At 42.0% G+C, this 23,684-nt stretch overlaps 1 protein-coding gene across 1 annotated transcript in view; it reads right to left on the reverse strand.

Annotated features, from left to right (window-relative positions):
* LOC117518389 (discs large homolog 1-like protein) overlaps positions 1 to 23,443 on the reverse strand; it is a 331,339-nt gene extending 307,896 nt beyond the window's left edge. The window contains exons 1-2 of the mRNA XM_034179498.1: positions 23,185 to 23,443; positions 15,665 to 15,835 (exon numbers count right to left, since the gene is read on the reverse strand). Of these exons, the coding sequence (XP_034035389.1) occupies positions 15,665 to 15,835; positions 23,185 to 23,203 (190 nt within the window). The 5' untranslated portion in view covers positions 23,204 to 23,443. The remainder of the gene's footprint in view (positions 1 to 15,664; positions 15,836 to 23,184) is intronic.
* Between the last annotated feature and the right edge of the window lie 241 nt (positions 23,444 to 23,684).

The following is a 23,684-nucleotide window of genomic DNA, read 5'->3' on the forward strand; positions in this document are numbered from 1 at the left end:
TTACTCCTGTATACATGGTCATTGGTATCATTTGGAATATCCCCATCTAAACAGCGACGCACGTCTTCCACCGGTGCTTGATTTGGTCTGGTGTTCATGCAAATCCTGCTTCGTGTAATCCTGTTTCGTGTAAAACCCCTCACTACACACTTTATACATTTTTCTCAAACAGGCATTAACATGTTCTCACTTTTCTCTCCTGTGTAAACACTCTCTTTTTTCTTCTGGGCGAGAAGACTATAAATAGACACACGCAGAACACGATGCGCATGCTCTCCCTTCGCTCACTGCCTCCGGGGGTACGGATGCGGGACCCGCAAAGAATCCAAGTCATGGCCACGGAGCTGTGTGGCTGTGGTATACCGAGACCCTGCGGCGCTGTGGATTTTTTCCGCAAGAAATCTATCCTTGTGGGCTGCCTCCGCATCAAAACAGCGAGTGTAGTCTCTGGACCTGTTGCCACAGTTGGCGTAGCTCCACACAGCAGAGAGGGGGGTGGTGTGAGTGGCCCGCTGCGGCATTTACCGAGCCCGCAGACTCAGTAAGCGCATCGGAGGCAGAGCAATCGCGGTGACCGGAGCCGCGACCGGCCCACCTGATAAGGACGCAGAACACAATACGCCGTTTATCTCTGCTTCTGTGGTGTCCAGTGAGCTGCGCGCGCCACATACAAATAGTTGCCGTACTCAAAAGACCAAGATTCCTTGTGGATAGGACATGCGCAGAACACAAAATAATGTTCTTTTCAATGGGACTATCCCAATGCACGTTTACATGACCTGATATTTGGGTTAGAAAAGGAGTAACCCAGGGTTCATTTTCGGGTTTTTAAAAACTGGAATATGAGCATATTCAGGTTTTTGCGGGTGTTTACATGGCCGTGCGCAACCGGGTTATTGCTAATATTCCGGTTATGAAAGGGTTATTGGCTGCATGTAAACGTAGTCAATGACCTTTGCCTTACAGACAACCCTAAACCCCAACCACTGAAATAATCCTTAGTTCTATACATACTTTTCTCTTTTTTTAGATACAATTTCTTTTTTGCTACTATGTTCTTATAATTTTTTTGCTTGTTTGTTTTTAATTTGCGCTCTGGACTTACCTCTTTCTTTCAGTTAAATTTAATGTTTATTTTTCTTTTCTTCTCCAGACCTTTCAAGTGTGTGTGTGGTTTACTCAGGTTCATATTTGCACTGAAAGGCTTGCACCTTACCTTTCGTTGTACACGTTACAATGACAATAAAGAATCTGTATCTCTCTGTGTCTCTCTCTCTCTTTCATTCAGAGGGCACAGTCACTCTGTTCAGTAATCAGACAAATCTGTGCTGCCACTGAATCCTCATCAATGCAAAAAAAAAAAAACTCCTGTCAGTCTGAAAACACATTTCACTTTTCATTTACTCCAACATACAAAGCATACTGTCATTAAAAACATATGGATGGGCTATTTTCTTTTTCCAGGATGTAACCCCCACCACCACCAACAGAACAAATGGGCTTCTTTTTGTGAGGGATATTTATAGATAGAATGACGACAGAAATCATCAAACTGGAAATACTGAGCGATTTTAATTTACATTTATTTACAGTGATATAAAAAAAAAGTAACTACTTTTGTGAGCCAATATTTTGTTGAACACATTTCTAATATCCAGAACAGTTTGTACAATAAAGAGGACAAAGTGGAAGAATTTTCAAAACATGCACATATTGTGAAAGCTGAGAGTGTTGTGAACATTTTGACATGCAATATATGGGCATTATACAGGTGAGCCCCTTTAACTCGTGCGAGTTGGGGTCCACAAAATCGGACTGCGAGTTATCTGAAACTGCGAGTTAATGAAGTAGACCAAAAACATACAGTCGTCAAAACTTTCGGGGTCCACAAATCGGCGGCGAGTAAAGCCAAATCGTGACTTATGCATGCGCAAGTTAACGGGCTTCACCTGTACTAACAAAAGTACCATATAATGGTAATTACTGAAAGTATGGTAGAAATATAGAAAATACCCCTAGACGTCAGGGTTCACAAGCTGAAATAAGAGGATTTGGATATTTAAAAATACTCAAGATAATTATTCAATTATTATAATCTCAACTGAAACAAGAACTGCAAGTAAGTCTGGAAGCATGAGAACCCTGAAGAGTTGGACCTACGATCTCCTGCAAAATTATTGCCAAATGTCTTGATCCACCGACCTCATGAATCCATAAGCTCTTCCCAGACATCTACTGGCCTCACAGGCTGAGCTCCCAGAAAAATGAATGTCACGTAAGTAAGTGTCTTCACATGTCCCACATTTTCACTGCATACAGATACACTTCTGACAGCTGATTCTATGAAATCATTGAAAACCTGGATCTTAGGGCCCTGTCCCACTGGCGTTTAGGAGGATTTGTGTATGGATTGCGCACAAAATTGGCCCATATCGCCAAACATCCGCAATATCCGTGTAACATTCCTGTATGAGTCAGCCATCATCCGAACATGTCCGTGGTCATCCACAGAGGCACACATGTCCGCAGCCAGGATTTTTGAGCTGCACAAAAATCTGGATGCGGATGACATCCGCCTTACATACTCCATACATACTCAATTCATACACAATACATACTCACTCTATGCGCTGTATATCTGCCGTTAACCAATGATAGCTGCAACTGATGGAGATTTGCAGCTTGGCAGCGGACCGGGACAGTGTGTAAAACAGATATATTGCGTGCCCATCATGTCCACATCACAAACTAAAATATGTTGTAGCGAATGCATACAAATTGGCCACGAATAAAGCGTTTTTATTACAACCGCTTTGCAGCTGATTTGTGGACAATCTGTAATGCATAACAAACACGTCACATAAACCCAAAGTACTATATGTGGCAGAAAGCGACATACGTGCCAGTCAGTGCCGGTCCGGCTGTGTAAATCCACAAAGACGTAACAGCTGCTGCAATCCAGGACTCTTATTTAACACCAACAAAAGAAAGAGTTGCTGTTTAGCCACAACTCATGCTGAAGTCTGTTTTCTGTGACACTCTCAAAAAAAAAAAAAAAAAAAAAAAAAAAAAAAACACTGTCTCACACCCGAGCGGCTTCCCCCCTCCTGCTCACCAAACTCATGAACAGTTAACCCTCGCATGACAAAATGAACATTAACTCTGTGATCAACTTGTCCAAGTCCAGCAAATGCTCCAGAGCCTGTATTGTTGGTGTGAATAGTAATGCCGAAAGGAGCAAGTGTGCTTATTTTATGACTGCAATGCAGATGCCATGCATGCGCAACACGTGCGTGAAGCATTCATAATACACCCGTAATACTGCCGTGATAATATCAATGTGTCGAATCATTTTCCTCACTACATGCATTATACGAGGTCCGTTAGAAAAGTATTGGACCTTTTTATTTTTTGCAAAAACCTGATGGATTTGAATCACGTGTGCTTGCATGAGCAAACCTTGAACCTTCATGCGCATGCGTGAATTTTTTCACGCCTGTTGATTGCATCATTTGCTGGTAAGCAGCCTTTGTGTGAGGACGTGTGTTGTGCTCTCGGCGGATTTTCATTGCAAGGAAAATGACGGAACGACTGGAGCAGCGCTACAGCATCAAATTTTGCCAGAAACTGGGCGACAGCCAGGTGGAAACCATTCGGAAGATTCAGACAGCTTTCGGTGATGATCCTATGGGCATCACACAGATTAAGGAGCGGTACAACCGTTTTAAAGACATATACACAACGGTGGAGAGCGAGCCATGCTCCGGTCAGCCATCAACAAGCTGAAATGACTAGATCATTTCCAAAGTGTACGCTGTGGCGATGCGGGACCGTTGTGTGACTATCCAAGAAATTGCGAAAGAGGTGGACATGAGCACTTTTTCAGCACATTTCACTGTGACAGAAGATTTGGCCATGAAAAGAGTGGCGGTGAAATTCATGCTGCTGCTGATGGCGGAGCAAAAGCACCTCCGTGTTGAAGTCTCACAGGACATGCTGTGACATGCCCACCTCTTCCACAATTTCTCGGATAGTCACACGACTGAAAAGCCACCGAAAGCCATCTGAATCATCCGAATGGTTTCCACCTGGCTGACGCCTAGTTTCTGGAAAAATTTGATGAGGCGCTGCTCCAGTCGTTCCGTCTTTTTCCTTGCAATAAAAATCCGCCAAGCGCACTACACCCGTCCTCACACAAAGGCTGCTTACCAGCAAGTGACGCAATCGACATGCGTGAAAAAGTTCACGCGTGCGCACAAAGGTTCAAGGTTGGCTGATGCAAGCACACGTCATTCAAATCCATCAGGTTTTTGCAAAAAATAAAAAGGTCAGATACTTTTCTAACACACCTCGTATAACCATGACTGTTCATCATATATTCACTATATATTATTAATATATCCGTAATTCATACTGGGATATTTGTCATTTTTGGCCATTTTTGTTGCGGACGACAACAAACGCCTGTAATTTGTGTACTCAATTCATGCGCAATTGATCTTCTCCCCAGTGGGACAGGGCCCTTAGTCTCAATATAGGACTCCACCTTTGCCATAACTCAATCAATGCAACCAAACAAACATCCATGACAAATGCCAGAATTCAGTGAGAAGAATCAAACACTCTGCCTCTAGTCTAGACAGCACTTGTGGTATCTGTGTATATAATATGGCTATGACGTCCAGAAACTCAGTGGTGATTATCCCCATTCTCAGACCACCCAACAAGGAGACCCAAACAACCAAACCAAACACTGACAATATACTCAACAAAAATATAAACGCAACACTTTTGGTTTTGCTCCCATTTTGTATGAGATGAACTCAAAGATCTAAAACTTTTTCCACATACACAATATCACCATTTCCCTCAAATATTGTTCACAAACCAGGCTGAATCTGTGATAGTGAGCACTTCTCCTTTGCTGAGATAATCCATCCCACCTCACAGGTGTGCCATACCAAGATGCTGATTAGACACCATGATTAGTGCACAGGTGTGCCTTAGACTGCCCACAATAAAAGGCCACTCTGAAAGGTGCAGTTTTATCACACAGCACAATGCCACAGATGTCGCAAGATTTGAGGGAGTGTGCAATTGGCATGCTGACAGCAGGAATGTCAACCAGAGCTGTTGCTCGTGTATTGAATGTTCATTTCTCTACCATAAGCCGTCTCCAAAGGCGTTTCAGAGAATTTGGCAGTACATCCAACCAGCCTCACAATCGCAGACCACGTGTAACCACACCAGCCCAGGACCTCCACATCCAGCATGTTCACCTCCAAGATCGTCTGAGACCAGCCACTCAGACAGCTGCTGGAACAATCGGTTTGCATAACCAAAGAATTTCTGAACAAACTGTCAGAAGCCGTCTCAGGGAAGCTCATCTGCATGCTCGTCGTCCTCATCGGGGTCTCGACCTGGCTCCAGTTCGTCGTCGTAACCGACTTGAGTGGGCAAATGCTCACATTCGCTGGCATTTGGCACATTGGAGAGGTGTTCTCTTCACGGATGATGCGAAGGAGATGTGTTGCACTACATGAGGCAAATGGTGGTCACACCAGATACTGACTTGTATCCCCCCCAATAAAACAAAACTGCACCTTTCAGAGTGGCCTTTTATTGTGGGCAGTCTAAGGCACACCTGTGCACTAATCATGGTGTCTAATCAGCATCTTGATATGGCACACCTGTGAGGTGGGATGGATTATCTCAGCAAAGGAGAAGTGCTCACTATCACAGATTTAGACTGGTTTGTGAACAATATTTGAGGGAAATGGTGATATTGTGTATGTGGAAAGTTTTAGATCTTTGAGTTCATCTCATACAAAATGGGAGCAAAACCAAAAGTGTTGCGTTTATATTTTTGTTGAGTATAGTTGCACTCACTAACTCCTCGCAGTGCAAGAATGTGGTTAATGCTTGACTTAATGTATGTCATATGTCACATCAGACGGCTCTGGCCACTGAGCACCAAGCACCCTTGCAAGTACAATGTCCATCACGGAGAACAATAGCCCTGTAGCTGTTGCAGTCCTTCTCTTTGTTTTAAATCAGATCATCAAAAAAAACAAAAAACAAAAAACAAAAGACACACACTCTCCCACTTTCCCCAGCTGATACAGGGCCAATGCAGGTATTTTCTACTTTATCTGCCAAGGTTCTGAGATATGCACTGCTGAAATTTCAGCCAAGTTCCCAATACAATGGAATTTAGTCTGTGCTGCTCAAAGCATCTAAAATTACAATCAGCAGCTGTGTGTCTTTCAACCAAAAAGGTCCAAGTTACTCTTGGTCATAGGCATGCACGTTCACTGTGAACAGTTCTACTAAAAGTAAGAAACAGTAAAAGCTAATCTCAAATACGTGTGTGAACATATCACTGCAGTTAACAATGGAAGTGGCCGCGTTTGGTGTCAAATTTTGCCCAACACACAAAACCACTCCTCTTTTGTATTATATCCCCATAAGATGAAAGACAGGCAATCAGCATTCTTTACAGACTGTTAAATTTATCTTTTATACAGTTGTCTTCTTATGGAAGCCATTAAACTCAATATATAATACTGAATTTCTAACTTCTTTCTGCAAGGCAGCCATTGTGTTGGCTGTGTTGGCTAACTGATGCAAATAGAACCTCGGGGTAATTGACTAATTCAAGTCCAAGATCTGTCAGTTTAGCAGCGGTCCCACCGAATAATGAAGGATGAAGGAGCCACGCACCCTGTTTTTTTTTGTTTCGTGAGCTAACGTGGCAGTATAGCGGCTCAGAGTGGCTCTTAGAGGCATTATCTTCAGTTAACGAGGCTCCTCTCTGAGCGTGGAGCTAATTTCAAGATGTTCAAAATTTAGCAACAACAGCGTGGCGCAGTTTGTGTTCGAGTTACTGCGACAGCTTAGAGGCATTTGCGTGGTGCTTACGAGTCTGCAAAAAGTCCATTATCCGTGCGCCTGGCACCTTCGCAGGACCTGAGAGGCTATTTTTGGAACAGCTCTCCTCTTGCGCACACAATTCCACCTGCTCTGTGCGCTGGACTCTATATAAAATAATTATTTTGTAGTGGATTAATCATTTTCTGCCAAACCTTGGATGCTGAAAACACCTCTAATCACTTCTAAAATCAGAGGACTGTTTCATCTGGACGCATTTTTTTTCCCTCTCTTTCCTGCTCCATGTGGAATATATTTTGACCAGCTTAAGGTAATTATTTTTAATGTTTTTTATAGCTTGATAAAACAGTTCCTAGCTGTAAAAGTATGTCTGTATGTTGATGTATGTTGTATGTAAAAGTATGTTGATTTAATATCTTGTTAATGGATCACATGACCTCCGCTGTGTGCACACTGAGGCAAGACCTGAGAGGCTATTTTTGGAGCGGCTCTCTTGCGCACATAATTCCACCTGCTCTGTGCGCTGGACTCTATATAAAATAATTATTTTGTAGCGGATTAATCATTTTCTGTCAAACCTTGGATGTTGAAAACACCTCTAATCACTTCTGGAATTAATGGATCACATGAGCTCCGCTGTGTATGCGCACTGAGGCAGAGACTCATCATCATGCTTCAAACGAGCATATAGGCAGAACGCCAGCTCACAAAAGAGTGATATTTCAGTCAATATTGGACGAACACAAAGTTAAAATTTGGGTGACTACGTGAAAGTGGATGTGTGTTTAAAGCCATGGAAGATAATAACTCCAGTGGAGCAGCTAAGAGCAGGAGCTGTGCGGCAACACAGGTGGAGAGCGCGCAAAAGACCGATTTTGAAGACATAACACAAAGTTAAAAGTTGTATCATGGTAACTTGTAAGCTGCGGAAGAAATAAAGATAAATATATATAAAATGATCCACAGGTGTATATAATAAAACGGCCACCTCATTCTATATGCAGAACGGCACCGTGCGCAAAAGAGAGCTTTTGCAGAAATAAAAAGATGAACACAAAGTCAAAAGTGGAATCACGTTGTAAAAATGACTGTGTTTAAAGCCAGGGAAAAATTAAAGCCAGCAAGAAAGGAAGCCACTTAGAAAGAGCACAGAGGTGGCTGTCCATGAAAGGACAACAGCAGCGCGCACGCAAAAGAGCGATTTTGAAGACATAACACAAAGTTAAAAGTTGTATCATGGTGACTTGTAAGCTGCGGAAGAAATAAAGAAATATATATATACTCGTATATATATATATATATATATATATATATATATATATATATATATATATATATATATATATATATATATATATATATAAAATGATCCACAGGTGTATATAATAAAACGGCCACCTCATTCTATATGCAGAACGGCACCGCGTGCAAAAGAGCGCTTTTGCAGAAATAAATGGACGAACACAAAGTTAAAAGTGGATTCACGTTGTAAAAATGATTGTGTTTAAAGCCAGCGAAAAAATAAAGCCAGCAAGCCATGGATGGAAAGGAAGCCACTTAGAAAGAGCACAGAGGCGGCTGTCCATGAAAAGACAACAGCAGCGCGCGCGCAAAAGAGCGATTTTGCAGAAATAAAGGGACAAACATAAAGTTTTGTGTGTTTATAGCCGCAGAAGAAAAGCCAGAGAGCTGCGGAGCCAGCGAGGAGACAGAGGTGGCTCTCCAGGAACCTGTGGTTCGGGTCTAGCTGGTCTGGTGCATTACAGGTGGACAGCAGCCTGGCGCACAGTGCACAACTGCGGAACTGTGCTGGAGTGTCTATTTTTGGACTGCGTTTAAAAAAACAGGGACATCTTTAAATGCTGCTGTGAATCTGTGAATTGAAAACCCACACTTTGAAGGGATCAGGTGTGGGAGGGCTGAAGGTTTGGACCAAACTCATGCCTAAACATGTGCCAACATGGTGTTATCATGGCGCTATCATGGCACTATGTGGGTTAGTGTGGCTGATGCGAGCCATTCGAGGCTGTAATGACAGGTCGGTCATGGCTCACTAGAGGCTGCTACGCAGCACATGCAGGGTACAGAGAGGCACCTTCATAGTGGATACGTGATAGATCAAAACATGGGTCATTCTTCGAATAATCACCCCACACCCATGCGTGGCTCCTTCTTCAGCCTTCATTATTCGGTGGGACCGAGGCTTAGTCTCAGGGTTACTGAGATCTGAGTGGTGGCTGAGCAATATTGTGTTGGACATTACCATGGTAACATCTGAATTTGTGATAAACTGTTCCATTACAACTGACAAAAATGTGCATCTTGCAAATAATTTGACACAAAAATTAGGACTAAAAGAACAGCAGTTCCTCAGAACAGAATAACATCTACAGAAGCACACAGACACAGGTGGACAGACAGGTGGAAGACAGAGCCGCATATGCAATTTTTGTTGGGGCGGGGCAGGGTGGGGGGTGGCATGTCTCATTATGCAGAGAGCAGGAAGCTCAGCAGAATACAGAGTTGGGCTAGCAATATGCAGACCTGGTTTCAATTCCTGGTCAGTGCTACCTGTCTGTGGCACCTCATCCCAGCACTTTGTTTCATCTAATGCATAAAGAATTAAGGCAGTTTGAAATGTATCCTGCCTCATATCAACAGTTCAGCTGCAGGTGATGGTGTAATGATGAAACGAAAACGGAAATTGCAGAGCAGGTTATTCAGTGGGATAGAAATTTGGTTACCAATATGCAGATCTGGATACCAGCATTGGTGCAACGCATTGCCACATCCACCACATCACGGAACCACCGAGACTAGACAATGATCTATCTCCACCTATCCAAGGCAACCATCTATCTGCCGGGGGCAGGTGAAATACCTGGTCTTCTCCAGCCACTAAGAGGGAGTCCTCAATCCTAAGGTTCCTTCATGCTGGATTATGCCCCGGAAAACACACCACATGACCAAAAATTCACAGCTGAGTGTCCCTAATTAACCGCCCATTTGACACAGACTCATTCCAGTGGTACCCAAGGATGCTCAGAAGAGGCTGAGTACCAAAGAAATGGAGTCGTCACCTTAGGTGACCCGTTGGCATCACAATCATACAGCAACACAGAAAGCATGAGAACCCAAAAGACTTGGAGCTTCATTCTTCACCATCTCCAAACACCACTATCCAGCAACCTTATAATTCCATTGGCTCTTCTCAGTCATCTCCTAATCACAGAAACCCGAGGACACAGAAATATAAATGCCACTTTAAGCAAAAGTCAACATTGTTTCTGTGAAGGCTCATGAAGTTGTCCAGGTGGTTTCCAGAAGCTTGAATCTTCGACTGGACTGGATTGCTTGACGCGAGGACGTTTCGCTTCAAATCGCAGAAGCTTCCTCAGCTAAAATTCTTGCTCTGGTTAACACTAACCACACGTTTGAGGACAAGGAAGTTAAAATCTTAGCCAGAGAGAAGAAATGGTTCAAGAGAGGGGTGAAGGAGGTACTGTATGTGAAACAGTTGAAACAGTTGAAACTGAGACACGCTTTGTCCCCTGTTTACAATGGGGTACTCAGGTCAAAGCCGTTTCAGTCTTTTGTTCATGGTAATGAGTCATTCACGTCATCAGGAGACTCATCAGGAGAGCTGTCAGGAGAGCTGTCAGTCCCATCGTTAGGAGGGACAGCTACCCTGTCACTAGGAGGGTGCTAACTAGAGCACAACAGGTGCTAATTAAAGCAATTGTTTAGTCACTAGCCAATAGCAGTCTGCCTCTCGGTAGGAGGGGTCTGGTTAGGTTTAAAACTCCAGCTTTTCTGGCTTCTGTTTGCTCTTCTCTACAAGGATCAAGACAATAGTCAGACTACCAGAGCAAGAATTTTAGCTGAGGAAGCTTCTGCGACTTGAAGCGAAACGTCCTTGCATCAAGCAACCCAGTCCAGTCAAAGATTCAAGCTTCTCTACCATAAGTCAACATCTCTACAAGTCCAACATCTTTTGTGTACAGGTGATCAACAATTAGATTTTGAATCTCGAAATGTCTGCGTCTAGACAGTTTTAATTGAGTCGTTATTGTGTCAGAATCTGCCTCTTATCTCCAGTGACAATGTAGTTCTGAAATTTAAAAGGGGGGGAGGGGGGTGTTCACTCACTAATGTCTGAATTTAATGCCTCAACTAAATGGACTGACATAGATTAAATAAAGCATGTGGACTTAGTGGGTAAAAATACAAGTTTGATTCTGTCTGTGTCAATCCAGTGGATTTATTGCCACGTTTCAAAGAAGGGAGCAAATTTGGAAGAAAAACTGCAATTGTTCAAATCGTGACCTTCAGCAAAATAATATGGGTCCATGAGCTAGAAGTCAATTTTGCCCTAATCTTGACCTAAAGTTAAGGGGACTAAGCAACACTAACATTTCAGCCTCGATATCCATCATCCTGCCAAACAAAAAGTCTACCAAGTAATGGCCGCTCAAGGTCGATGACCATTGGATTCCATGTCATATGAGATATGTTACCATATAATGTGGTGATTTAGCATAACGGTGCAAACTATTCTTTTTTAAAAACCCCATTAGCGCAACCAGTAATCTGCAATTTTTTTTTTGTTTTGTTTTTTTTTACGAAAAGTGGAGTAACTTTAACTTTTGACCACTGTACGTATAAACTGAAATTGGCCACTACTGTCACCATTTTGTTTTGTGTTTTCACCCCATAACATTCAGCCATAGACAGTCCAATACCTTTTTGGAATCGCTATAATCAGACAAGTAATGTGGCATACTTTTAAATATGATTGGTGCATTTTTAAATGTTGACCCCTGTGTAAACCTTCCTGGCTATAGCTACCACTCTGGGATGGCCACCATACTTTTTGTGTTGGCCATGGTATACTGAGGCTGGATTGTAAGTGTTGTTTAGTTCCCTTAAGTGGTACAGAAAACCTGCTTGGCCCATGGACTACATGCCACCAGTATAGTACAGGTTCCATAAGTATTCAAAACTTTAGAACTGTACAAGGTATCTCATGTTAAAACAAATTGGATCAGAATGAGAGTTGATTCATGCTTAAAACCAGTATGTGTTTGCTGTGGCAAGTGATAATCCCACCACCAATACCATGGTGGGATGTCTTGGCTTGGAAATCACCTGCATGCTACAGCATGCTGGGTAATCGGGAGAGTTGGGAGTTTTCCCGGTGGGCTGGTCCAACCTGGGGCCTTTGTGAGGGGGTGTTAATATATGCATACATATATGACCACCACTGTTAGGCTACACAGCAAGACACTTGAGCTGCTGTATCTTAAAGAGAAGACATTAAGTGTTATAAATGTTTTACAATCACGAAAATTCACAAGGAAATAACTTAAGACTGCTTCTTTTGCAACGCTGTTATCTTTTCCAAAGCCTAAGGTGGGGACATACCATTACATGTTTAACACCCTATGCATTCATTACAGTTAGTTCAGTCCAATCAAGCCCTGTGCGCCCAGATGGGACTTGCACTACTAGCAAGTATAGGAGGAGTGGCCCGTGAGTGAAAAGATGGACATAAAAAAGCCAGGTGGAGCTGAAAAAGCTAGATTAAGAAAAAGAAAAGCTTTGGAGGAAGATGCTGCCAAGTGTGCAAAGCTCACAGATATTTTTTCAAGAACACACAGCGAAGAGGGAAATGGTAAATAGGGCCGAACATAACAGGCTACATGCCTGTTGATACCCGGATGTCAACCGTATCAACATTTTTAGTACAGTGCCACCTCTTCCAGCTACTTACAGACTTCACTGACTTGGCTGGGCAGACACTGTACGATATTTCCAATCATTGTACTTGGCTCCAGCTCAAACTGTGCGACAAAACCGCAGGGTTTAAAAGTTCAGAGCGCACAATTTATGTTCTCACACTGTACGGCTCGATGCTCTGATGCGATCTGACTGCTCACATTGTACGTTCAAAAACGACACGTCAGGGTCGCGTTTCTTTTTAAAAAAATATATTTCATGCCTATCAGCGCACACAGTGAGTGGAATCAGGTGGGGGGAGACTGAACGCATATGCGCGTGCGCGCACACAGCAGACAGCAACGTGATTCACGAGAGGACTGTAAAAAAGAAAAGAAAACAAACATTCATAACAGGTGTTGGTACTTACATTGTTGCATAAATAAACTATAATTCATACGGAGTGATACAGCTGTGCAAGGTGCAGCAACTTATTCCCTCATCTGTCGTAAATCCTGTTGTTGTCTGCTGTGTGTGTGCGCACGCATATACGTTCAGTCTCCCCCCGCCTGATTCCACTCACTGTGCGCGCTGATAGGCATGAACTTTAATATTATATTAGGTTATTGCGAGGGAACGCAATTAAAAAAACACATGACTTTACATGAGATCACTGTTTGCTCTCTCTGGTGTTTGCTCATGCACAGTGCGCGAGGTAATCAGCGCGTAGATGCTTGTGGCACTGCTTCAACAGCGCGGAACCCTCATGAGTCACGATGGCCGGCCAAAATATCAAACAGGTTTGATTTTTATCCAACCATATGATTCCCCATCGGGAGGTGGTCGTGACATGTTAAACGCAGCTTGTTACTCCATGAAGACTGCACGATGCAGGACGCACGATTAACCTGAAACTTGGCGTGATCCAAAAAATTCTCGCACGAGTGAAAAATCGGCTGAAAAAGGGCCAAAAATCGCACAGTGTAATACCGTTCTTGTTTTAACTAACTTTTACTTTCTATTACACAAAACAAAAATATAAATGCAACACTTTCGGTTTTGCTCCAATTTTGTATGAGATGAACTCAAAGATCTAAAACTTTTTCCACATACACAACATCACATTTCCCTTAAATATTGTTCACAAACCAGTCTAAATCTGTGATAGTGAGCACTTCTCCTTTGCTGAGATAATCCATCCCACCTCACAGGTGTGCCATATCAAGATGCTGATTAGACACCATGATTAGTGCACAGGTGTGCCTTAGACTGTCCACAATAAAAGGCCACTTTGAAAGGTGCAGTTTTGTTTTATTGGGGGGGATACCAGTCAGTAACTGGTGTGACCACCATTTGCCTCATGCAGTGCAATACATCTCCTTCTAGTAGAGTTGATAAGATTGTCAATTGTAGCCTGTGGAATGTTGGTCCACTCCTCTTCAATGGCTGTGCGAAGTTGCTAGATATTGGCAGGAACTGGAACACGCTGTTGTATACGCCGGTCCAGAGCATCCCAAATATGCTCAATGGGTGACATGTCCGGTGAGTATGCCGGCCATGCAAGAACTGGGACATTTTCAGCTTCCAAGAACTGTGTACAGATCCTTGCAACATGGGGCCGTGCATTATCCTGCTGCAACATGAGGTGATGTTCCTGGATGTATGGCACAACAATGGGCCTCAGGATCTCGTCACGGTATCTCTGTGCATTCAAAATGCCATCAATAAAATGCACCTGTGTTCTTCATCCATAACAGACGCCTGCCCATACCATAACCCCAACGCCACAATGGGCCACTCGATCCACAACACTGACATCAGAAAACCGCTCACCCACACGACGCCACACACGCTGTCTGCCATCTGCCCTGGACAGTGTGAACTGGGATTCATCCGTGAAGAGAACACCTCTCCAACGTGCCAAATGCCAGCGAATGTGAGCATTTGCCCACTCAAGTCGGTTACGACGACGAACTGGAGTCAGGTCGAGACCCCGATGAGGAGGACGAGCATGCAGATGAGCTTCCCTGAGACGGTTTCTGACAGTTTGTGCAGAAATTCTTTGGTTATGCAAACTGACTGTTTCAGCAGCTGTCCGAGTGGCTGGTCTCAGACGATCTTGGAGGTGAACATGCTGGATGTGGAGGTCCTGGGCTGGTGTGGTTACACGTGGTCTGCGGTTGTGAGGCTGGTTGGATGTACTGCCAAATTCTCTGAGACGCCTTTGGAGACGGCTTATGGTAGAGAAATGAACATTCAATACACGAGCAACAGCTCTGGTTGACATTCCTGCTGTCAGCATGCCAATTGCACGCTCCCTCAAATCTTGCGACATCTGTGGCATTGTGCTGTGTGATAAAACTGCACCTTTCAGAGTGGTCTTTTATTGTGGGCAGTCTAAGGCACACCTGTGCACTAATCATGGTGTCTAATCAGCATCTTGATATGGCACACCTGTGAGGTGGGATGGATTATCTCAGCAAAGGAGAAGTGCTCACTATCACAGATTTAGACTGGTTTGTGAACAATATTTGAGGGAAATGGTGATATTGTGTATGTGGAAAAAGTTTTAGATCTTTGAGTTCATCTCATACAAAATGGGAGCAAAACCAAAAGTGTTGCGTTTATATTTTTGTTGAGTATATAAGCCACCCAATTTTCACAGTCAGTCAGCACATAAATGCCACAGCAGAAGTCTTATTATCCCTGTGCACTGGCGGTTTGTGGGCCGGTTGAATATGAAACTCCCGGGCTGAAAAATGTTCCCAGCATGCCCCTGCCTGCATGTCCTGCAGGTACACCTTCATGAAAGTTCTAAGACTAACTGGTAGAAATATAGGCTAGTTCATTACAGGGCTCATTGGTTGCATGAAGGTTGAAAAATAGACATGAGTTGGTGGGATAGCAGCAATATTAAAGATGTGAAATTATTACCATCTAATAAGTCAACAGAGACCAATCATAGCTGTAATACCATCAGGTCATATTAATCTGAGGTATGATTGAACAGTGTGGACCAACAACTGAGCCCGTTTCTATGAAAACACAAACTTACCGAGCAGAGCAACAAAGAGCTGGCTTTGGAAGATATTGATGACTCTGTCCAAAGACTGCTGTAGCTGGTGGTCCTCCTCTGCACCACCCTGCTTGTTCCGGTTCTGCTTTTGCTGTCGCTGATCCAGTTTGGCCCGGTACTGCTGAAGCAGCTCCAAGGCTCGCTGCGCATCTAAATACAATATATACAAGAAAAGAAAAAAAAATTTAGTGTAGAAGATGGGGGTGGAGGGGTGGCCAAGCGGTTAAGTGTGCTTGTTTCCAGTGCAAAAGGTTCCTGGTTCAAACCCACACCTGCCAAGATAGCTTGGTGACATTAACTCCACCGTGTTACACCATGGTCACTGAGGCAGTAATGCCCTCTGGGGTCCGAGGGCATTTTTTGGATAGTTCACTCACCTGGCATAAATGTTTTAGTATTGCTGTTAACAGCTCTCCCTGCATCCCACAATCAAGTTTTATGTCTATATTTTTCAGGACAACCTGTGCTTTCATAATATATATGATTTTGTTGTGTTTTATAAGTGTAATAAAAGTTTATAATCAAAAATAAGGAAGGAAAAAGTAAGGCCGAAAATAATTTTCCACACATATTTATTCAAAACACACAGTAAACTATAATAAACAACTGTTTTGACACTTTATAAAGGTAATTTGAGGTCTTGTGTGAAAGACTATACAACAAAAAGGTTCAAACAATAAACACAAACGCACATTTTGAACAATATATACAAAATGGTCTATGTGAGTTTTTTTGTCTTCATGGTAAAAGCAACAGAATTATCCAGTAACATTCACATGCAAACTAGTGGAGCAATCCTGAAAGTTACACACTCTTTATTTGAGCACGTGAGATTGTCATCAGAGGCTCTCCGTCTGCTTTCGGTGATCACTGTGCGTAATGGCACAGGGCGCAATTGGAGCCCAATAGTATGTACTCATTGGAGCACCCAGGGGACTATTCAAACGGGCCAACTAGTAACATATCACTCCTGAAAATGATCTTTGGCTTTTCACGTGAGGTGAATCTGCCCTACGATTGGATTTTGGAAAACCAATTCTGAGTGGACACTCACATTGCGCACGTCATCACACAGCTTCTATGAGGAGTACAAAGATGGCCGATGGCTGGCTTGATAGTCAGCGGAGTTAACTTTTCAGCAAAAAAAGAGTAAGTTTCTATCTCATATCATTAAAAAGTTATCATTTAGTAAAGCTTGGTCTTAGCTGTTGTATATGACGGCATCGGCCCCGGAGGGTTAATACCTTCTCAAAGACACCTGTTATGAATAGGGTTAGGTATCGAGAACCGGTGCTTTTCGAGAATCGTTAAGAAATTATTCGATCCTGCTTGAGGTTTCTTCCTCAGAGAGAGTTTTTCCTTACCACTGTCACCTGTGTGCTTGCTCTAGGAGTTGGCAAGGATAGGCCTTACTTGTGTGAAGCACCTTCAGGCAGCTTTGTTGTGATTTGGTGCTATATAAATGAAATAACAAAGGATTATTAACAAACCACAAGGTTAATAATTTGTTTATTACGGCTATTATATATATAAACATGCAAACTTACAGTATCGCCCGAATATGAAAACTGCTGACGGCTTGTAGTCAGACTTGTTCACTTCACCTCCATGAAGAACTTGCTAACACATGGTCCAGTTGTTAGCTGGTAACCTTTCAATCTGTGTGTTTTTTCAGATGCTGTTTAGATATTTATGGAGTACGTTTATGCCCGATTTGTTTTGGGGTTTTTTGCTTCCTGGTATGTAACGAAAATAGGCGTCGCGGCCCGTTTGTCATGGTTACGGAAGTGTATTGCATTCACTGGATTAAAAAAAAAATTGACCGCTGATCTCGTAATTCTAAGAAAAGATCTCATAATTCCGAGAAAAGATCTCATAATTAGGACATCAGGATCTCTAATTACGAGGAAAGATCTCGTAATTACAAGATCAGGATCTCACAATTATGAGAAAGATCAGGTGTGTAAATTTTTTATTATATACTTCCGTACTTCCAGTCCCTTAGTAAAGCGGGCTGAGTTCAGCCAATGATAACACTCTGCAATCAAACACAAACTGTGGATTTTCCCCTGAAGTGCTCCCGGATGAATGTCGAGGGAGGAGCATGGGGCGTCTTCCAGCTTTCACTCACACAGCTCCACTGACCACCGAGGGACACGGTGGGGCTCATTCCCAGCCGGGCGCATGCCAGTCTGTGGGCCCCATGCCCCACCTCGCTGGAGGAGTTTCATTCATCCAAGAACAGTTTAGGGTGAAATACACACTTTGCGTGTGCTGTGGTGTGTGATCACAATGCAGTGTCAGAGGTTGCAAATTGGCAGATTTTTGATTATGACTTGGGAATTCTCACGCTTGTCTTTATTGAGGGATTGGAAGTACAGAAGCCCATTGTATGGAAGCAATTACACACACACACACACACACACACACACACACACACACACACACACACACAATAAATAAATAAAAATAGCTTGATCTCGTAATTACGAGATCATGATATCTTAATTATGAGATCTTTTCTCCTAATTACGAGATCAGCGGTCAATTTTTTTTTTTTTTTATCCAGTGAATGCAATACGCTTCCGTACATGGTAACACATGACAAGCCTTAAATAATCATCAATTAAAACACAGCCACGACCTCTGAAATATGTAAAAATGTTGGATTCCTGTTTCTCACCCAGGTCTTAATGCTCAATGATCAGATAATGTGTAGACACACGATTGTTATTCATCCCTTCATTTTCTATACCTGCATATTTAAATCACACGGGAGCTGGAGCCTATCCCAGCAGTCACTTTACTGAGCAAAAGGCGGAGTACACTGTGGACAGCCCCTCATAAATGCAAACACACTCACACCTACGGTCAATTTAATGCTTCCAATTCACACGCCAAAAAGGGGCGTCTAAACACAAAATAAAAACACTAAATCTGAGGGAAATTATCTTGCTGCGTGGACAGATAATTTCACTTGACAAGACATCTTGAATTAAGACTGTTAAATCCAGAAGTTAGAATGTCAAACACTTAAAATAAGAAATGAATCCTTAAAACAAGATAAATTATGTAACACTTCCAAATCTAAAGTTGTTTTTTTTTTTTTTAATCTTGGTAAGAACCAAATAATTTGCAGTGTACCAAGCTAAACAGTGCAGCAGATAAGAGAATATTTAAGAGGACTCCTGCAAATGTGATACAAGCATCAAATTCAGCACAAATAGATCATCTATGAATGAATGTCATGGAGTTATGTGGTAAAAACTGCAAGAATGGTGACAAAGGTCTATTTCAGTTTGTACAGTGGTCAAAAGTTAAAGTTACTCCAATTTTGGCAAAAAAAAAAGTGATGCAAATTATTGGTTGAGTTAATAGGGGTTTAAAAAGAAATAGTTTGGACCATGTCTCATGCTTAGTTATCACGTTACGGGGTAACATATGTCACATGTCATAGAATCCAATGGGTGTTGACCTTGTCTGACCTTTACTTTGGAGACCAACATTCAACACTGTCAAAACTATTCCATTTATTCATCCTATTAGCTCAACCAATAATTTGCATCACTTTTTAACAAAATTGGAGCAACTTTAAGTTTTGACCCCTATGTGTGTTGTCATTTCGGCTGCTCCCGTCCCGGAGTCGCCACAGCGGATACAGCCAGATCCGCATTGGGAACTGAAAATTTCTTTTGTCACCATTCTTGCTGTTTTTACCTCATAGCTCCGTAACATTCAGTCACAGATAATCCAATCTATACCTTTTTGGAATCTTTATGCTCAGAGGGGTAATATGGTGTAGTTTTCAAGAGCTAGTCATTCATCATATTCATTCCAAGATACACCACAAGTGTTGGTAAAAATTATTTTAAATATATTGGTGCTATTAGTTGGAATCAGTTGCCATCAGATGTGCAAAGCTGTGATAATCTGAACCGTTTTAAGAGAATGGTTAAGTCTTTTCTGCTCAATACCATTCTTGAAAGTCAGGCCAGTGAATTTGTGTAATTATGTACGAGGTCTATTAGAAAAGAAACTGACAGTTTTATTTTTTTTAAAAACTATATGGATTTGAATCACGTGTGATTACATCAGCCAAGCTTGAACCCTCGTGCGCATGCGTGAGTTTTTTCACGCCTGTCGGTGACGTCATTCGCCTGTGAGCACGTCTTGTGGAAGGAGTGGTCCAGCCACCTCGTCGGATTTTCATTGTGTGAGAAGTTGCTGAGAGACTGGCGCTGTGCTTGATCAAAATTTTTTCAAGAACTGTGAGGCACATCCGAGTGGAGACCATTCGAGAAATTCAGCTGGTTTTCGGTGTAAATTTTAACGGCTGATGAGAGATTTTGGATCGTTTTTATCGCTGTAAAGACTTCCCACGGAGCGGGACGTCGCGCAGCGCTCCGAGGCGACATCGTCATCCTGTTTCAAGCTGAAAACCTCCAAATTTAAGCCTCTGTTGACCCAGGACGTCGTGAGAGAACAGAGAACTTTCAGAAGAGGTCGGAATCAGCAGTTTATCCGGACATTCCACTGTTAAAGGAGATTTTTTTAATGAAAGACATGCGGACGGATTGGCGCATCGGCTTGCAGCCGGCACAGCACGCCCGCCACAGGAAAAACACCTCCGTGTTGATAACCATTTGTAAAATCCAGGCGGCTTTTGGTGGCTTTCAGTTGAGTGAGTATCTGAGAAATTGTTTAACAGCAGGGCATGTCCGTACGTCTTTCATTAAAAAAATCTCCTTTAACAGTGGAATGTCCGGATAAACTGCTGATTCCGACCTCTTCTGAAAGTTCTCTGTTCTCTCACGACGTCCTGGGTCAACAGAGGCTTAAATTTGGAGGTTTTCAGCTTGAAACAGGATGATGACGTCACCTCGGAGCGCTGCGCGACGTCCTGCTCCGTGGGAAGTCCTTACAGCGATAGAAACAATCCAAAATCTCTCATCAGCCGTTAAAATTTTCACCGAAAACCAGCTGAATTTCTCAAATGGTCTCCACTCGGATGTGCCTCACAGTTTTTGAAAAAACTTTGATCAAGCACAGCGCCAGTCTCTCAGCAACTTCTCAGACAAAGGAATTCCGACGAGGGGGCTGGACCACTCCTTCCACAAGGCGTGCTCACAGGCGAATGACATCACCGACAGGCGTGAAAAAACTCTTGCATGCCCACGAGGGTTCAAGCTTGGCTGATGTAATCACACGTGATTCAAATCCATATAGTTTTTTTTTTAAATAATAAGGTTGGATACTTTTCTCACAGACCTCGTATTTTATTTGTTCTTAAAATTTTTTAGTTTTTATTACTTTTATTTATTTAAATTTTATTTTGTTGCTTATTGTGTTTGTTTTAGCGAAGGACCACAATGAACATAAGTCGTATAATTTTTTTTTGTGTTATCCTTGAAATTCCAAAGAATTTGTATTAGTTATATGTTTTAGTTTATGATTTGTATGGAATTTCTAAATAATTCAAATCAAATCAAATATCCACTGCCTTGTCAATAAACATTGTGAACATTAACACCAAGTAATGGGCCATACTAAAATATAAAATGGGCAAAATGGAGCGAAATGGGGACTAATAATCATGAAATGGGGTAAAACATAATGAAATGGAGCAGAGTGAACCACAGTGACTCCAAATAATTACTTTTATTTAATTGTTTAGCTTTTGTTTTTTTGTGAGATGCACTCAGAACATGTAGTAGGGGCAGGTGCGCCATTTGGCGTTCAAGAGATGAAATTTCAATTAATGGATCAGTCTGCTCCATTTTGTTGTTTTACCCCATTTTGTTATTATCAGTGCCCATTTCATCCCATTTAGCTAAAAAAAACTTAATAAAAGTACTTAACTGAAACATATTTGAAGTCAGTCTGCTCCATTTTGCTACGTTTAACCCCCGTTTCATTATTATCAGTCCCCATTTCGCTCCTACACTGAAAAATAATTAAATAAAAGTAATTAAATGAATCATATTTAATCATATTTGGAGTCAGTCTGCTCCATTTCATTACCTTTTACCCCGTTTTGTTATTATCAGTCCCCATTTCACTCCTTCACTTAAAAATAATTAAACAACAGTAATTAATTGAATCATATTTAATCATATTTGGAGCCAGTCTGCTCCTTTTTGTTACGTTTTACCCCCTTTTCCTTATTATCAGTCCCCATTTTGCTCCTTCACTTACAAATAATTAAACAAAAGTAATTAACTGAATCATAATTAATCATATTTGGAGCCAGTCTGCTCCAGTTCGTTATGTTTTACCCCCGTTTTGTTATTATCAGTCCCCATTTTGCTCCTTCACTTAAAAATAATTAAATAAATTAATTAATTGAATCATATTTAATCCTATTTGGAATCAGTCTGCTCCATTTCGTTACGTTTTACCCCCATTTCGTTATTACCAGTCCCCATTTCGCTCCTTCACTTAAAAATAATTAAAAGTAATTAATTGAATCATATTTAATCATATTTGGAGTCAGTCTGCTCCAGTTCATTATGTTTCACCCCCTTTTCCTTATTATCAGTCCCGATTTCGCTCCTTCGCTTAAAAAGAATTAAACAAAAGTAATTAATTGAATCATATTTAATCATATTTGGAGCCAGTCTGCTCCTTTTTGTTACGTTTTACCCCCTTTTCCTTATTATCAGTCCCCATTTTGCTCCTTCACTTAAAAATAATTAAACAAAAGTAATTAACTGAATCATATTTAATCATATTTGGAGCCAGTCTGCTCCAATTCGTTATGTTTTACCCCCTTTTCCTTATTATCAGTCCCCATTTTGCTCCTTCACTTAAAAATAATTAAACAAAAGTAATTAATTGAATCATATTTAACCATATTTGGAGCCAGTCTGCTCCAATTCGTTACGTTTTACCCCCTTTTCCTTATTATCAGTCCCCATTTTGCTCCTTCACTTAAAAATAAGTAAACAAAAGTAATTAATTGAATCATATTTAATCATATTTGGAATCAGTCTGCTCCATTTCGTTACGTTTTACCCCCTTTTCCTTATTATCAGTCCCGATTTCGCTCCTTTGCTTAAAAATAATTAAACAAAAGTAATTAATTGAATCATATTTAATCATATTTGGAGTCAGTCTGCTCCATTTCGTTACATTTTACCCCCTTTTCCTTATTTTCAGTCCCCATTTCGCTACATTTCGTATTTTAGTATAGCCGTAAGTAACCACAAACTGGCCACGCTCTGGGAACGCTCTGAGAACGCTCTGGGAACGCCCAAAAAGCAACAAATGCTAACTCCTTATGTGACCGTCGTGTAACTGTAGACCCCCCCCCCCCCCCAAACACACACGCACATAGAAATCGAGCTACGCCTCTGCACGTGACTGTCACAACCTGAGCTCAGCCTGTAAAGTATTAAAACGAGCCGTTTGGCGGCTAATTCGCTCAACTAAAACAAATCACACACACAATTACAAGACGTGACGCAGTTAGCAAGAAAAAGAGTGAAAGTTTCCAGCACCTTTTTGTCGGACAGGCATGGTGGAGGTGGACAGCCGCCCTCCGCCGGTCTGTGTCGCTTCCAGATGTGTGTCAGTCAGTCAGTCAGACAGACAGACAGCAGCTGCCTCCGAACTGTCTGGAAAACACAACAAAACCTGTCTGTCCTCACAGCAAAACAAATACACGCACTTTCCCCAAAGTGTCAAAGCCAAACAAAATGTCAAAGCGGCTTCAAACGTTCCACATGGACTTGGAACCCGGACTCTCTCTCTCTCTCTCTCTCTCTCTCTCTCTCTCTCTCTCTCTCTCTCTCCTCCCTTCCGTCTTTATTCAGTACTTTCGCTTTACCTGTGTGTGTGTGTGTCTCTGGAAAAAAAAAAAAAAGAAAAAGAAAACTTGTTCTCCGTTTCTTCTTTCTCTTCAGGTGACTCGGCTGCGCGTCGTCAGACCGGTTCTTCTTGCGGTTCTTCTTACAGTCTCACGGGACAAACACACACAGAATCAGCTAAAAGGACACAC

Source organism: Thalassophryne amazonica, chromosome 10 (assembly GCF_902500255.1).
Source record: "Thalassophryne amazonica chromosome 10, fThaAma1.1, whole genome shotgun sequence".
NCBI classification, from domain to species: domain Eukaryota; kingdom Metazoa; phylum Chordata; class Actinopteri; order Batrachoidiformes; family Batrachoididae; genus Thalassophryne; species Thalassophryne amazonica.